This window comes from Molossus molossus, unplaced genomic scaffold (genome assembly GCF_014108415.1).
Source record: "Molossus molossus isolate mMolMol1 unplaced genomic scaffold, mMolMol1.p scaffold_m16_p_10, whole genome shotgun sequence".
Lineage (NCBI taxonomy): Eukaryota > Metazoa > Chordata > Mammalia > Chiroptera > Molossidae > Molossus > Molossus molossus.
In genome coordinates this window covers 60,627,195-60,644,769 of record NW_023425345.1, presented here as the reverse complement: position 1 = coordinate 60,644,769, position 17,575 = coordinate 60,627,195, and the positions used below count along the sequence as shown (strand labels likewise).

General features: G+C 33.4%; 1 protein-coding gene across 1 annotated transcript in view; it reads left to right on the top strand.

Annotated features, from left to right (window-relative positions):
- TRHDE (thyrotropin releasing hormone degrading enzyme) overlaps positions 1-17,575 on the top strand; it is a 384,097-nt gene that overhangs the window by 283,714 nt on the left and 82,808 nt on the right. Inside the window, exons 10-12 of the mRNA XM_036252398.1 lie at positions 792-880; positions 6,253-6,386; positions 6,482-6,537. Of these exons, the coding sequence (XP_036108291.1) occupies positions 792-880; positions 6,253-6,386; positions 6,482-6,537 (279 nt within the window). The remainder of the gene's footprint in view (positions 1-791; positions 881-6,252; positions 6,387-6,481; positions 6,538-17,575) is intronic.

Below are 17,575 nucleotides of genomic sequence, written 5' to 3'. Positions count from 1 at the left end.
GTCATCGAACTTACTATGAAACCATCTAGCAATTCTCTGGCTACTCATCTAAGATTAAATTGATATTACTTCATGTAAAAGTAGAGGCCTTAATTTTTATCCTATAAAAAGTCAAATTCTAGAAAACACTTCTCTTTGTAGCTGAGACCCATGACTGATCTCTGCTTGTTGGTGGATGATTTTATACATTGATTTGGAAATTTCATTTCAGAAAACAAGAGTATTAAGTGTGTCCCACAGTGTTCTTTGTATTGATCAGGATTTTAGGGAGAATCTGATTAGTTTTGTATGTCAGTTACTCTGTTTTAGATGTGCCATAGTAAACTTCCTCTAAAAATATGATCATAGTATCTTTTAGAGTAGTGAGACAAATAAATGAGAATGTTGAAATGTGAATGCATGAAACCACCGAAATGTCTATTAATCTAATGTAGACACAAGTAGAAAGGAGTTATTTTTAGACTTTAATCAATATAAAGTATGGCTCAGATTTACAGATTTTATCTACTTTTTAATCCTAATGCAAAATGCAAATCTATTTTTTCCCAAGGAATTGTCTTGTTGGCAGCCCCCTTTTGAATTGAAATTAAAATCTTAGAGGCCAAGTCTGCTTAGTGTCATTGAAAAGGTGAATTCATCTTCCTGACTTATTCCTTACTTCTATAACTGGGTAATTTTTTAAGTTTCCCTAAAGAGACTAATACAGATCACAAAGATGGTGTGTAGTATATATTGTTTGTTTATTTGTTATAATTATTTTTATTCTTAAAAACTTCCCTTTTATTTTGCAGTTACTTATGGCAAATTCCATTAACTATTGTGGTAGGAAATAGAAGCCATGTATCTTCAGAAGCAATTATTTGGGTATCCAACAAATCAGGTAAAATATATATTTTTTTCAAAGGAATCATTTGGTTTGAGATAATTGTTTAGCAACTTAACCTCTGGTTTTAGCTGTAATAAAAATGTGAACAAAGACAGGTTACAGTAGAATATAGAACAAATTATAATCACCTCTACAAAATTAAGTATAATATAGTATAATTTCTGCAGTACAATTTTAGTTGGCCTATATCAATTTATTTGTGTCTTTGATGGTAAATAAAAAATTTAAAAGTATTTGTAGTACTAATTTTAGCTGTTTCAAATTGTATCACTTTATAATTCTAAGAGTGATTAAATTATAATCAGAATTCCCAATAGAACAGTATACATAATACTAAATTACAGGCCACATTTTAAATTTCATTTTCCTGCTATCTTCTCTTTACCAGACTGTATCTTTAAACAATGGATGAGGCAATATCCCATTAAAATTCAATAATTATAGGGCCAGAAGGGAATGGATCTTGATGGGTCATTAAACTATTCCCTAGGTAGGGTCAGCTCTCAAAGAGCAGAGAAGGATAGTCTATTCCATTTCTAAGTATCTTTGAATAAGGTAGTGACCTATTTCAATTCAGTGTCAGAAAGCTATTTCTTGAATTCAGTCTAAATCCTTTATGCTACAGTGAGAAACAGGTCTCCTTTATTTGTTTTCCATTAATTGAAGAAAAAGCCAATTATTGTCCTTTATGTAACATTTAATTTTGATTTAGATGGTCAAGTATGTCAACATTTAGCTTTTCTTATTCCTTCAAATGTTCTGCCAATTGATATTATTTTGCTCTTTCATAGGCATCATTTTAAACAACCACATATAAATTTTTTAAATAAGATGAGGTATAAAGAAATAAATAACAACATGAATATTATTTATTTACCTCAGTCCTATGAGATGCAATCACTCAAAATACATACACACATACAAGAAAATGTTCTTATAGCAGAACCTAATCTACTGGAAATATAAACACTTGTATTTCTAGTTGGATTTCTATTCAAATTTTTATATTATTGTATTTTTCACACATAATCACGTATTATGAAAATATGTGCTTTCACTGATATGTATTGTGTATAAAACATTCATATGTGATGTGTTGAAATGCTTACTTTAAAACTTATTGGTGTTTCTCCTTTTGAATTGCTTATTATAATCTATTCTTTTCATTTCTTGGAGTTAGTGTTTATATGATGATTCTTAAGTTACACATACTGTGTTATTTGTTTATATACGTCCCTTTTACCTTCATGTCCTCGTTTTATTTGTCTACATAATTTGTTATGAAATGATGAGTGAAAGCAGTGGGTTGTATTGTAATGATGCAACTATTAGAATAAAGTCCTCTGTTTATATGATTGCTAGGAACATGAAAAGAACAGTTTTTAGAAATAAAACATTTCTCTTTGGAAGGTAGAATGGAAATGGGAGAATTAGAAGAGCACAAAGATACTGATCAAACATCAGCATCAGCCCCAAACTTCACTTTTAGATAGTACAGGGATTCACAGCAAGTCAATGTCTTTTTGGATACTTTTTCCAGGTCTGTTTTCTCTAGCTCTCCAGTTATTTCCATGCTGCTATTCACAGTATCTTTTTATTCCACACAAAGTATCCAGAATAGTGTCAGAACTTTTCTTTACACCATATGTTTGTCTAAAATATCATCTATGTTAATACATATGGTTGTTTTACATAGCCACATAGTTTGAGCCATGCATAACTCTGGGAGATGATGTTTACATAGACTATGATATTAATTGCACACTCGCTCACCCCGAAGTTGTGCAGTGTTCAACCCACAGAATATAATGTGTTATTTTCTATTAACTCATAGCAGAATCCTCTAGTTGATAAAACATTGTCTCAGTTAAAATGTCGAGGAATTTGTGGGGAAATGTCCATACCTAGTAAATGTTTCTTGAAAACTAAAAATACATAAATCTTGACCTTTCTAAGAAGGATCTAAAAGGAAGGCAGACTTTCTGTGTTCAGTCTCTTTCTAACTGTATTTACTTTTGTCTTGAAGTTCTTCATTTTGATGATGAAAAAACAAAACAAAAAAACCTGACATCAGGAAAAGATTAGAATAAAAAGATTGTCAATTCTTGTATTCTTTTATACAGGGTAGGGTAAAAGTAAGTTTACAGTTGTGCATATGTGAAACACAGTTTATTCTTGTATTATTTTCTATATAAACAACTCTTGACCTACTTTTGCCCCACCCTGTATGTTGTTACTTTTCCTTTTATTCCTCACATATAGTCAACTATGTCAATAAAACATGTTTATCCATAAAATGACTAAGAAAATATTCTGGTCAATTCTTATCAACAGAGGTAAAAAAAAAAATTCACCTTTTAATATAACAATCAAATGAATATTTTTATAATTTTTTATTATCAGTAATATAGATTTAATCTTACAAGATACTAAGGCAAAGTCATGGTGAATAATATAAAGTGAAAATTTGATTTTAATCATCATAAAGTCTTGACTCTTCAATTTGTAGAATCATTTAGATGAATATCTAATTAATTCCAAGTTAAGGCATAGATTACTTTAACCTAAAAAAGTTTTAAAACTAATTTTTAATTTAATGAAAGTAGGTAAAATAATTTATCTTTTTTTTGTTTTTACTATGAAAATACTGAAGATATAGACATTTAAATTGTAGCTTGCTTGCTTACTGGCTATAAATTAGTATGCATTGGAAGGAATAAATTCAATGCCAAATGTTAGGAAAGAAAAGATTCAATATAAAAGAAAAATTAATGCTGAAATTAGAAGTAAACATTAAAAAAAATAGCAAGATGCTATAATGCTTTCCTTAAGCATTGGTTCATATGAGAGTCATAAGAGCCTTTGAAGTGAGCATTTTTTTACGCCCATTTAGGAGCTTGATTTTCTTTTCTAAGTTTATTTCCTCTACCCCTCATACACACACACATGCACACACACACACACACACATGCACGCGCACGCGCATTTAGAAAGAGAGAGATTTTAATGCTGTAGTAGCTTGCTTTGCAGATCTGTCAGTTACTCAACATGTTGCTGTTGGATACAGGCACATGGTTCTATATTGGTTCTATGGAGCATTATCTAATTTGATTCTCCTAAGATTCCAGGGAGAAACTCAGTATGTGTTACTATACCTGAGTTTGTTGCACACTGTTGCTCTGACTTTTTGTTTGTTTTAAATTCTGATTGTTCTGTAAACATCCAATGTTAAGTAGAAAGGCCTAATCTCCTTTTTCTTGTTATTCCAAAAGAAAGTATAGAATATAAAAAACATAAAATATAGAGTTCCAGCTACTCTGTGCCTTGATATAGTTGAAGTCTTGTGCCATTTTGGATGCATTCTAAATACCATTTTTAATTGTTATTACTAACACTTGAAATATAACTCCCATATTTTTCATTATCATACTCATCACACTGTATTTCCTTAGGCCACTGGAAAGGTCTCCTTAAAACTTATTGCTTGTCATTAGTTAATTTGAAGAAAATTTTAGAGATATAATTAACTAGAATAAAATAATATTTAAAAATCTATTACACAATCTTTTAGGGAATCATTTTTCCAAAAACTTTATTTATAAGAAAGGCATGCATAAAGATATTCACAAACATTAATAACCTTCACATTTGAGTTAAGAATTTAATAATGTCATACTCAATATTTCTATCTTAATTTTTCTTCATTGAATTCAGATAGGATTAATTAAAATCTCTATTCATGAGATTATTTTAATTTTTTTAATGCCATATTTTTGTTAATTATCTTTTGATCTTTCCATCTGTAAAATAAATGACATTCTAAAGTGTCGCAGAAATTGTGTGACTAAAATATTAAATTTTGAAAAATATGCAAAGTATCTGAAACCTGAAAAGTTATTCATATTTAGGAGCAATAGCTGATTGATTTATTTTCCTAAGTACCATGGATTAAGCTGGGTAGAATCTTAATCTAAGAAATATAGGCCCTTCTTTGAATCATAAAATTGGAAGGGGCCTTAAATGCCATCATTTGACCCTTACGTTATAGGTAAGGAAATAGTGAACCCAAGAGAATGGCTGTAGTTCAAACATTTACATATGGAACTGGAATAGAATTCAACTTTGCTATTCCTGTTCTAATTCTTATTTTCAGTGCTATTTTTCCCCCTTTGAATCAAAACAAAAATGTGAAAAATATATATCATATTACAGTGAAAGCATTATATCATCTTGTATCAATAGAGCACAGTGTGGTAAAAGGGTTACTGAGTCAGGAGATCTGAGGTGGACCCTCTCCAGCTTTCTTGAACAATTCAACGAACCTGTATGAGCATTATTTCTTCATCTGTCCAACAGATCTTATTTATAAAGTGGGCAAGAAGTTGAAATACTATTTGAAGCATTAAAGACTAGATTTTTATGTTCAGTATTCTTTTGTTGTTCAGTATACATTCATATGACCAGTGGGGTGTGTGTGTGTGTGTGTGTGTGTGTGTGTGTGTGTATGTGTATGTGCACATGCACGCACATGTGTATAAAATATAAATTTTAAGTAAACTTCATACATTATATAACTTCTCTGAAGCATGAGTCCTAAGGACATCAACATCAAAATGACTAGAATTGTGACCTAAGGGTCTGTGAGTCAATAAAGTCTGACATTAAAAGTGAACCAAGTTCTCTCTGTATTTGATAGTTCAATGTATAAGATTTCTTTTACTGGTTTGCTTTAATTGAATTACTGAAGAACATAATCAAGTTATCATTCTCCAAAATGATTTCAATAAGCAGAATTTACTATCTTTGTTCTAATTACATGTAGCAATATTAGAGTCTTAAACAAATGAGGTTCTCTCTTTCAACATTATTGATGATGCTGAAAGTCTGTTATTTGTTAGTACTTCCAAGAAAGCGCAAGAAAATGGCAGGAAACAACAGTGACTTTCAAACAAATGAACTCTATTGGTAATCAGTTTCTCATGGAATAAAATAAGTAGGATATGCACCTAAAACCTTTTATTTTATTCTAGCCACATATCCATATATAAAATAACTAGAAGCCACACAAATACAGCAGTATATTTCTTGATTACATTTCTTTTGAGAAAAATAATTGAATATAAGTAAAGGAGTTTTATCAAGAACAACAAAAATGTTAATTTTAAGAAAAAAGTAATGGAGGTACTAAGTAAACGAATAAGGATTTTCTAGAAAATTCTAGATAGAGTGATTAATTGATTTGAGTAGATTTTAATTAGACATTTGGGATGGTGTTCTTTTTAAAATTATTTGTACTGTGCATACTTTATACTGTTTTAACCCTTAAAATTTAAGATCTGTTCTACCCCCTAAAATGCTGTTTTCAGAGCACCACAGAATAACTTCTTTGGACAAAGGAAGCTGGTTGCTTGGGAACATCAATCAAACTGGCTATTTTAGAGTCAACTATGATTTAAGGAATTGGAGATTATTAATTGATCAATTAATCAGGAACCATGAGGTAAACTGGATTTACTTATCAAAGATCTGTTTTGATATGTGAACCTGCCATTTTAATCCTAAGTGATTCCACTTTTTTTCTGGTTGACCTCATAGGTTCTCTCCATCAGTAATCGAGCAGGCTTGATTGACGACGCCTTCAGTCTGGCCAGGTATGTTTTTCTGTGGATGTCCACAATAAAACTCACGCCCATACGACTTCCTCTAGCCCTGGCCAATGCATCTCAGTTGGTTGAATGTTGTCCTGTGCACCAAAAGGTCTTTGGTTTGATTTTTGGTCAGGCACACACCCAGGTTGTAGGTTTGAACCCTGGCTTGGATGCATACACGAGGCAATGGTCACTGTGAAACATCAATGTTTCTCTCTCTCCCCCTCCCTCCTCTCTCTCCAAAATCAATAAAAACATATTAGAAAAAAAAAAGACTTCCTCTAGTACCTAAATGGTATGTATGTTTGGAACAGTAAATATTTTAAAAACAATTTCTTACTCATAATTTTGGTGTTTGAAGATGAGTTATAATAGTGTCCCCAACTCTTGATCAATAGCAACCATAGGTTATTTCTGAGTCAGGAGGTTGATCATTTTTTTTCTGAAAATTCAGTTTAACACTCTGGAGATTAATATTCTCTTCCCAATTTTATTAATGAGTTCTACAAAATAACCATTGAGCAATATTTGATTTTTGATGGAAAATACCTTTAAGCTTCAGCATTTTTTTCTTGACATATACTGGTATATCTTTTTATAATGTTTGTGGAATTTAATTCATTATGAAAAATTTATGCTGCAAGATAGAAATAAATATTCCACAGAGTAAACCTGTTCTGCACAAAATATATATCAGTCTTATAGCAGAAGTCATTAATTGTACTAGTTGTAGTAATATTTGTTGTATTCATAATTGGATTTCTAATGTTAGAATCAGTTATTTCTTTAAATAATCATTAAATGCCATATTTTTGGTTGATTTTTAATTTTTACCTCTGTAAAATTCCTTGGAAATAATGTTGATCATAAACCCAAACTATTTACTTAATTTTAAGACTATTAAACTCATGCCTTTTAGTATTTTGTATTGTACATCTAACTACAGTTTTAATTTAAATAACCTGATATTCTAAGCTACAGATTAGGTCATGGGTAATTTTTACTACTTACCTGGTTTTCACGATTTATCACATTTTCTCCTATGATAATTGTAAAACCAGTTAAATATGTCTGTGCAGATACAAACATATAGCTTATCTTAGTTAAAGGCATTGTTTTATACATGGGGCCTGAAACTGCTTTCACAATTTGTGGTTACAGTTAAATTTTAGTTCTCTTCCACGCATTAACAATTATATCACGCCTTAATAGCATTCTAATTCATTAAAACCAATGGGCTTAAACATCAAAGACTTAATAATGACTGTGATAGAAGACAAAGTTGAGGGTCAGGTTACAGAGGTTGGTTTTTGTAAAAAGAAATAACATGGAGGGAAGAACACATAAAAATGGCAAAGAAGAAATTTTAGAAACTCTCAAAAAATAAAGCCCCAAAACTCTGATCCTTGCTTTTCTGTTATCACTAAAGAAACCAAGAACCATTACTAATATGTTCTCTTACTTGATGAGTGATACTGTATCAGTGCCTTGTTCTGATCAGTCGTGTCGAGTTTCAAGTACAAAACTGCCTACTCATTGAATGGCAAATCTAAAGGCATGCTATCAGCAAGGAAGTTTCTAATGAAATCATACCAGGTGAATGTAGTTGTTTAATGAGAACCAGGGTAAATGAGGGGTGTTCTGTAACACAGCACCATCTAGTTGGGCAAAAATTTAGAAGTAATAGAGGTGAAGGAAAGACTACTGAGATAGTGATCTGTAGAGATAATGATTAAGATGTAGCTTTTAGCCCTGGCCAGTTTGGCTCAGCGGTTAGAGCGTCAGCCTGCGGTCCACAGAGACCCGGGTTCGATTCCCGCTCAGGGCATGTACCTTGGCTGCAGTTTGTCCCCGGCCCTGGTTGGGTCGTGTGGGTGGCGGCCACTCGATGAGTCCCTTTCACATCGATGTTTCTCTCTCTTCCTCTCTCTCCTTCCCGCTCTATCTGAGTGAAAAATGGAAAAATGTCCTCGGGTGAGGATTAAAAAAAAAAAAAAAAAAAAAAAAAGATGTAGCTTTTACTCTACAGAAAGATATGAAGACTTTGAAGAAAGAATAAAGTATGAATGTGAAGATTATTTTGACATAGAAATTTAGATAAATCATTAAGCTAGAAAGAGAATATTTAATGTAACATTGCACTGAGAGAGAGAGAAAGATAGGTGATAGATAGATAGATTGTTTGGGATCTAAAAGAGAAATAATGTCACTAGCTAGTAAGTCTTAAGCACTTATAAGGTTCCAGACACTGTTCTGTTTTACATATAGTTATTTGATTAGTTCACACAAAAATTTTATGAGATAAGTAGATATGTATTATTATTGTTCTCATTTTATAGGTGAGAAAGCTATGGCTCAGAGAGGTCATGTAACTTGACGAAAGAGGCACGCAGCTAATAATTGATGGGGCTAGGGCTTCATCCATGTGGTCTGGCTAATGAGCCCATGCTGTTGTATATCTGTCTATCCTATCTCTATCTCTGTCTCTGTCTCCATCTCTGTCTCTATTTCTATCTATACCTACATCTATATCTATCTATTTGTATCATGTATCTATGTATCAGCAGTGACATTATTTATTTTAATAAAAGAGCCAGACAATATAGAAAGATTGAGGGGAGCCCTGGCCGGTTTGGCTCAGAAGTTACAGCATCGGCCTGCGGTCCAGAGAAACCCTGGTTTGGCCCCCGCTGATGGCGCGTACCTCTGTTGCAGTTTGTCCCTGGTCGTGCGGGTGGCCGGGTGGCAGCCACTCAATGTGTCCCTTTCACGTCAATGTTTCTCTCTCTCTCTCTCTCTCTCTCTCTCTCTCTTCCTCTCTCTCCCTTCCACTCTATCTGAACAAAAAATGAAAAAATGTCCTCGGGTGAGGATAAAAAAAAAGAAAGACTGAGGGAATTCGAAACAATAGTTTATATGAATCCTTATGGATTTGAAATGACAATAAGCAAGCAAATAAGTAGTGATATCTTAAAGACAGAAGACGGAGGTTGAAAAGAAAAGATCTTTTGATTCATCTGCTCTAAACGATAAAAGTTATTTTTAAATGGAATATTTTATTTAATTTATGTGCATGAATTATTTATTTTTCAAAAATTAAATTCCTGTTGAGTAAGTCAGAACATTGCTTTCAATGCTAACTGTGGAAGCCTTACAAGTTTCAAGTAAACAATTTCATTATCCTTTATACATATTAACCAGGAAAATAGCAAATCTCATTGGATATATATTAACATTTCCTTTACTGATCATAAGACAATTTTGCTATTAGGATGCAAGTAAAGGAATACAAAATCAGGTGTATTCAGGGATGTGCCCTGCACTTACTTGGTTAACAGTTGTTCATGTATTCTAGTACACGTTTCATAGGTTTGCTACTAATCTGCATCAAACTTCCTTCAGTTTCTACAACACAGCATGCTCTATTTGGCTTCTTAGATAACAAGTAGAAAATAGCAAATATTTATTAAAACATATCCTAGGTATTTTACTAAGGCTTTGATAAATGACCTTGTTCAAACGTCTTTGTAAGCCCATCGAGCAGGTGTGATGGCTACAGCCATTTTACAGCTGAGACGTGGAGGTGAAGAGGTTAACTCGCTGACTCAGGTTGGACAGCTTTTAATTGAGGTGTGCGGGGCTGGGATTGAAGAGTGGCACAATCTAGGACCACAAGTCAGAGTGACTTTGCCCATTATATGAAATTTCTTTCTACCTTCATCTCACTTCTCTGTCAGGAATATTACTAGTCACTCAAAAATTTTTATTTCACTTGCATTCCCTAACTGAAGCCTTGGCTGTCCTCCCCAGTAAGAGAAAGGTGATATCCTGAAGACCTCTGTTATAGCTGTTGTCACTTTGTAGCTCAACCATTCACCTTTCTGGGTCCCTGATGATTCTTGGATGATCATAAATACAAGACTGTGTCTCGTTCTTGTCTTGCTACTGCCTAACTTAATATTTGGTTCAGGATTTGGCCAATATATATATTTGTTCCATAAATTGATGGTTAATTATTAGTTATCTGAACTATAAATGTTCATGCTATTTTTGTGCAATTAAATAAAAATATTCTAGGTATTCTTTTAATGGTTGTTTTTAAAATATAAATACCTCATGAATGCATTCTAATTGTACAGCATTAAAACAAAAGAGAAATAGCCCTGGCTGGTGTGACTCAGTTGGTTAGGTATTGTCCCATGCACTAAAAGGTTGCCAGTTCAATTCTCTGTCAGGGCACATGCCCAGGTTGTGGGTTTGATCCCTAGTTGGTGTACATGCAGGACACAGCCAATCGATGTTTCTCTCTCACATCAATATTTTTTCTCTCTCTCTTCCTCTCTCTCTAAGAAAAAAAAACAAAAACATATTAAAAAAAACTAAAAAGAGAAATACAATGTGAAATTTTTCTTTCCCTCCCCTACCCTGTCAACACTTCACCCTCCTTACAGGTAAAATTATTATTTTATCTGTATTAATCTAGCAATTTTTTCTTTACATTTTCAAACAGTTTATTTATTTATTTTTTTACATGAACATAATATATTCTGTTCTCTGATTCATTTATAAAAATAAGTCTGGGGAGATTTATTCTATTGTTTCTGATTTTTCATTATAATAATCAAGACTGCAGTGAGCATCCTTGAACAGTCTTTTGTTGTGCATATATGTATTTTTATACAATTGAATCCTGCAAGTGGAATATTTGGTTCAAAAAGTATAAAACTTTTAATAAATATTGCAAATTGTATTCCAAAGACTTTCCCAGTTTAACCTCCATCAACTTTGTATAAGAGGGCTCAGTTCCCTCAAACCCACCATAATAATGAAGAGCATATCTTTTACATTTTTGACAGTCTGCAGCAAAAATACATTTTTGAAGTTGTTACAGTACTAGTTAAATTAGCTTGTGCATCTTTTCTATATATGCATTTTCTATATATATATATACATTTGCAATTTATACATTTTTTTCTGTTGTGAATTGTTACCTGGTTATAAAAAGGAAATAGGAAAACTGAATAGAAGACAGGTGAGATGTTTCTCCTGCACTATTTTCCTATAGATTTTGGGTTTTTTGGATAGTAACCCTTTTTATAACACGCATTTTTTTTTTTTTACAATATTTTCTCTAGATATTATGTCCATTTTTTTAAAACTTTGTGGTGTATTTCATCATTCAAAAGTTTTAATTTGTATGTCAAGTCATTTCTTTTACAGCTTTCTGGTTTGCTGGCTCTATTTCACATAGAAGATATTTTCTATCTGAAGATTTTGGAAATATTCCTTTTATTTCTCACTACTTTGTTTTTACGCTTCAACCCTTCCTTCTCAAATTCATTTTTATGTATAGAATGGAATTGGGGTCTAATTTTCTTAACATTAATGCATTTATAACCAATCATGTCAATCCTATTTATTTAAATGGCTTTCCTTATTCATAGATTTGAAATGATAGCTTTATCTTAATACAAATGCTCATATTTTAGGGAATTGTTTTGATTCTGCTTTAGTATTCTCTTTATTTATTTTTAACACTAGTGCCATATTGTTCTAACTAATTTAGCATTATAGTATGTTATGTTTCACAAAGTATTCTCTTGTCCTTGTTCAAAATCTTATATATTTTCTCTTAAATATAATTTTTAGAATCAGTTTGACAAAGCCCATTGAAAATCCTGTTATAGTCATAACTGAATATCACTGAATTTATAAATTAATTTTTTAATGATTAATGTCTTTTCCAATGTTAGCTTTCCAGTACCAAAACATATTATTTCTTCCTATTTATCCAGGTCCATCAGTCAAGGTCTTTGATTTTATGTACATAGGTTGTGGTAATGCCATATTATTTCCTGATTTTAAAAATGATATTTGTTTCTATAGGAAATGACATTGCTTCTGCACTTATATTCTAATTTTCATTGCTGGTATATATGGAATCAATTAATTGAGTGCCTTGCAAATGTCATTATATATTTTTTTGAACTTTGAAATTATTGACTAAAATGCCTACATTTCTTGTTGTTGGTTGGTGTTTGTGGTTTTTATTTGTGTGTTTGTTTTAAGAAAGAGTTGTTAGATTGAGAGATATAAAACTGAACCAGGTGCATTCCTTGTTTTCAATGAATTCAAAGTCTAATATTTTCACAGGGAAAATACACTATGACAATGTGTATATCTATGACACATTGAACGATAGTATGTACATGAATAAAATATTATGAAAGTATTGGGAAGTGAAGAATTAATGTGTCTTAGGAAGATTTTGGAGCACATGATATAGGGAATAACATTAGAAGAATGAAAATTGACTATGGAAATCCATTAAAGGCTTAGAGGCAGGAGAATAAGAGAAGAAAAAAGTCTCAACTAGAGGATGGGCCTATGACAGGAGAACTATTACGACAGTAAGGCTCATGCCACAACTCAGGTACAGCAGAGATTTGAGGAGTGGAATTGGCAGCTAGATAAGGTAAGAACTCTTACTGAAGTTATGAGCTTAATATGTGATGGAAACTGGAAATTTGAAAGATTTACAAGAGGAAATACAGTAACCACTGGATTTGGATATTTAATACTATTAACGTGCTCTGAGTACAGTTTTAAAAAGCTGTAAAAGTATGCATCACTGGATTGTGGACCTGTGTGGTATTTTGTTTAAAATAGTAAAAAATGCATGAAAATAAATTGGATAATCTGTCCATATCCAAAATAGTTCCAGCGATAAATCAGCATCATCATCATCACCATCATCATCCTGGCCGTGGATAGTACTTACACTGATTGATTTATTTAGTCACCACTTTCCTGGAGAATTGAATTATGCAGAACACATGTCAATTTAGTGCATTATTAATATCATCACATATTTGTTTGGCCTGTGTAGCGTATTTTAAAAATTTCTTTCATAGACTGTTCCATTAAGAATCCAATCACTTACAAAGCCTTAACAAGCACAGATTATTACAATTTAGTTTGCCAACTTGGTTAAGGAATAAGATAGAAGTTATTTCTTTTAAATATTACTGTCTTCTTAGCAAAAAGCATAAGGACCTATATCTGGAGATTGTGAATATCACACTTAGAAGTGCTCTGTGACTGGTGAGCAGTTATCATTAGTGCTTACTACATGTTTGATGAATTAAAAAATTAGCCCTGACCCGTTTGGCTCAGCGGTTAGAGCATCGGCCTGCAGTCCAGAGAGGCCCGGGTTTGGTTCCCACTAAGGGCACGTACCTTGGTTGCAGTTTGTCCCCGGCCCTGGTTGGGTGGTGCGGGTGGCAGCCACTCGATGTGTCCATTCACGTCGATGTTTCTCTCTCTCTCTCTTCCTTCTGCTCTATCTGAACAAAAAATGAAAAAATGTCCTCAGGTGAGGATAAAAAACAAAATTTAATAAGTACATTTTTATCTACTTGTTTTAGCATTTATAAATCTGAGACATATTAAGAAAACTGGAAATCCAGTACATAAGCCAGTGAATATACAATGGATCCAGAAGAGGCAAGGTATGAGAACATCCCAAACCTACCCTTACATAATATTTTTGTTTCTGAGCCGTGGTTTCAGGACTGGTAGCATTTTAAAAATCAACATAACAATGTCTTTAAGCTGAGTCATAGTAATCGGTTTCTTCGGGGACTTCTTTCATCATGCCATTTACTAGAAGTTCTGTTTCTCCTAGTTGGCTCACTGAATCTCGCTTAAAGTTTTTCTCGCAAATTATGTGTTGATCATTCCTTCACTCGTTGCAGAAAATAGCAGCCGGATGTGTCTGAAAAGCAACTGCACCAATTCAGCTGGGCTGGATGAGGAGCTGCTTTTCCTACTTTGATAGCTGGTTGAATGTGTAATGTGCTGACCTTTCAGAGATGAAATGGAGAAGGAATGACTTAGAAACATTTTGAGAGAAAAACCTTGGCAGACTGGATGTTTTGTCCTGATTCTACCACTCTGTTAGGGTGATAACGAGACCACTTCACTTCGGCGGAGTGTTGCAATGCAAAACCTGATTAAGGGTCAGTGTACCTCTGACACTGTCTACTGCTTTATAAATTCCAATTTTATGACGGATGTTTAGTTTGTGAATTCCTTCTTCAATCTCCACCTTTTTACTTTTGAAGTACTATATAATCTTAGCATAAACATTTTTCTTTCTCAGTGGTACTTTATAATAAAATCATGACATGTATTAATAATAATAGATTGCTGAGAACACTGATTAAAGTGTATTTTATATTGTACTCACTGGCATGAAGAGAAGGGTGATTCTTTGGCTGTTTGTATTAGACTCACTTGAGAGAAGTATTTATGCAATTATGTTCTTACTTATCTTTTGTTAAGCCACCCTCATGTGTATGCTAAAAGATTACAAATAAATATGAAATTCTGAAACTGACAAATTTATTTATTGCAAATAAGATTTATTGTTGGCTATATGCTTTCAATCTTCTGCCACTGACCAGGAGGTCTTTAAATTAGCTCATAGTCACCTTTTCAGCCTATCTAACCAATACACATGTTTTCATGAACAGGGTCTCACAGTGAGTTCCTTTGGGAACTTTGTGGCTATCCCCAAAAGATCACGATGTTTCTCACATCTCTGCAACTAGGATTCCAACAATCTATTTGTCACCAACTAATGCTCCTCTTCAAATATACAAAAAGTTACCTTGAAGTCCTCTCTTTTTTCATATTTTTTTTTGCATGCAATTACTTAACAATTCATATCCAAAAGGCCTCTAGATTTGTCTTAGTTTATACAACACTTTGCCAAAGGTAAATGTTAAAAATAGTTTGAAAGCATTTTCAGAACATTTCACTGTAATGAGCTGGGAGTCATCAGCTTTCTTTCTGTGATACCGCAGGAAAAGACTCAAGTATATGCCTGAATTTTCAAGCTACACTGTTCTTTCAGGCATACACTTGTTTGCCCAAGGTTAGAGAGGGAGGTAACATGTTCCCTTGAGCTGCAAAATTTAGAATCTTTTGAGAGTGGAATCTCAGGCATTGCCCTTGGGATAAAGATTTAGGGGGAGTACCATACCGGGTACTTCTGGGAAGTGCAGACCTCCCGAGGCACTGAGGGCAGGCCTGTGGCTCTTGGAGATGGCAAACTTTCTTGGAGACTTAAATTGTACTGCCTTAAATCAAATGCAAATGTGTGACCTTCTGGTGTCGGCTTTGTGTTTCAGCTCTGTAGGTGAAATGTTTTAAAATTGATGTCTAATGTCTGAGAGTGCTGAGTAAAAAGTATGAGAGAGATATTTTGACATGGTTCTGCAGATTTGATCCATCTGCATAGCAAACAGCCTTCACTCTGAGTTACCAAATTGTGGGTGATGTTTGTAGGTTATGTGGGTTTGCATGAACCATCCTTTAAAAAGAATAAGTAGTCTACATTTCCAAATGCAAGCACAGATTTGTTTGAATAGGTATGTCTATATTTATGCTTTTTAGCATCTCACAACTTCAAAACCATTTGATAATTCACATTGTGGTTAGTACTGTCTGGTCATATTTGACACAAAACTGTGATTTTAAAAAATTCTCTAATTGTTTTGAAACAGCCTGAGATTTCAGGAGAATTTACTCTAGAATCTCTGAGCTCCCCAAGAATTTGAAATACATGCCTGTTCACAAATAATTTAAATTATTTAGCTAGAACTCCCTCCAAAATGGTAATTTATACCACCAACTTACTTGGACAGATATTTGTAATATATTCTTTTAACATAAAAGACCTAGTATGTCATATCATCTTAGTGTTTCTCCTTTCATGAATTGGAGTTATCCCTTCTGCTGCTCGAAATCTCTGCATATTCAGAGATACTTTGAGCGTGATCTGAGAGACCACCTACATCAGAATCACCTGAGATGATTTGTGAGAAATTCCTGGGAGTCTGCATTCTATGCAGCACTTCATGGGATTCTGACAAACACAACAACGTGGAAACCACTGCTCTTGAGGCAAAGAGGGTGTTTATAACATTAGTGTAGACAGACAGGTGCTTCTCTGATGCTCCAAGGCCTGAGAAGCATCCTTAACAATTGTATGTATGGATTTCTTAGGATCTTAGAGTCATGAGCTGATCATTCAACAGTCAAGGTATCAGGGAATCCAAAATACTTCTTTATTCTTACTCTTAAATATGGTATCATTTCAGATATGTTATCTGATACCTGTCAACATAACTCATAATGTGGGTGTCTCAAAAATGTTCCCAAGCATGCAAAGGTACTGAAACGTTCTGATGTCTTTAGTAGACACGTTTACTTTGAAATGAGCACACTGGACATGTCAATCATGCATGTGCAGATTGAACTTCAAGGTGTTCAGTAGTTTCCCTGGTGAAAGGCATGGCGGAATTTTCTTGCAACTTAATCTGGCATCTAAACCCGGAATATTCTGCTAATTTATTGACAATACAAATAGGCAGAAATAGTCAAGTTAGCTACTGCAAGTGTTAACTGAGAGAAGCATATTTAGGTTTTGTGATGATTATTTAATGTTCTTTGAGGGAATCAGGAACTTAGAAAAATAAAGGGAAGAAGAGTAAATAGGTTCTTTCAGCAAGGATTCATTGATAAAAAAGAAAATAAGGGTTTGTGGTAGATATGTAGAAAAATTAAATGAATCCTCTGCCATTTGGATTAATATTAAAGTCTAATTTTCACACACAGAATTCTTTCATTTTTTTAAACTTATCTTTATTGTTGAATGTATTATAGATGTTCCTCCTTTTTCTCCTATTGACCCCCTCCTCCCCGCTCCCGCCCTCAATCTGCCTTTCCCCACACTGCTCTCTGTGTCCATTGGTTATGCATGTAAGTTCTTTGGTTTCTTTCTTCCCATCCCCTACCCCCTTCCCTTTGAGGTTTGTCAGTCTAACAAATAATTTGTACTTCTTAATCCCTTCACCTTTTCCACCCATTCCCCTAACCCCCCTCCCATCTGGCAACAAACAAAATGTTCTCTGTATCTATGAGAATGTTTCTCTTCTGCTTGTTCATTTTGTTTGTAGATTCACTTGTCGAT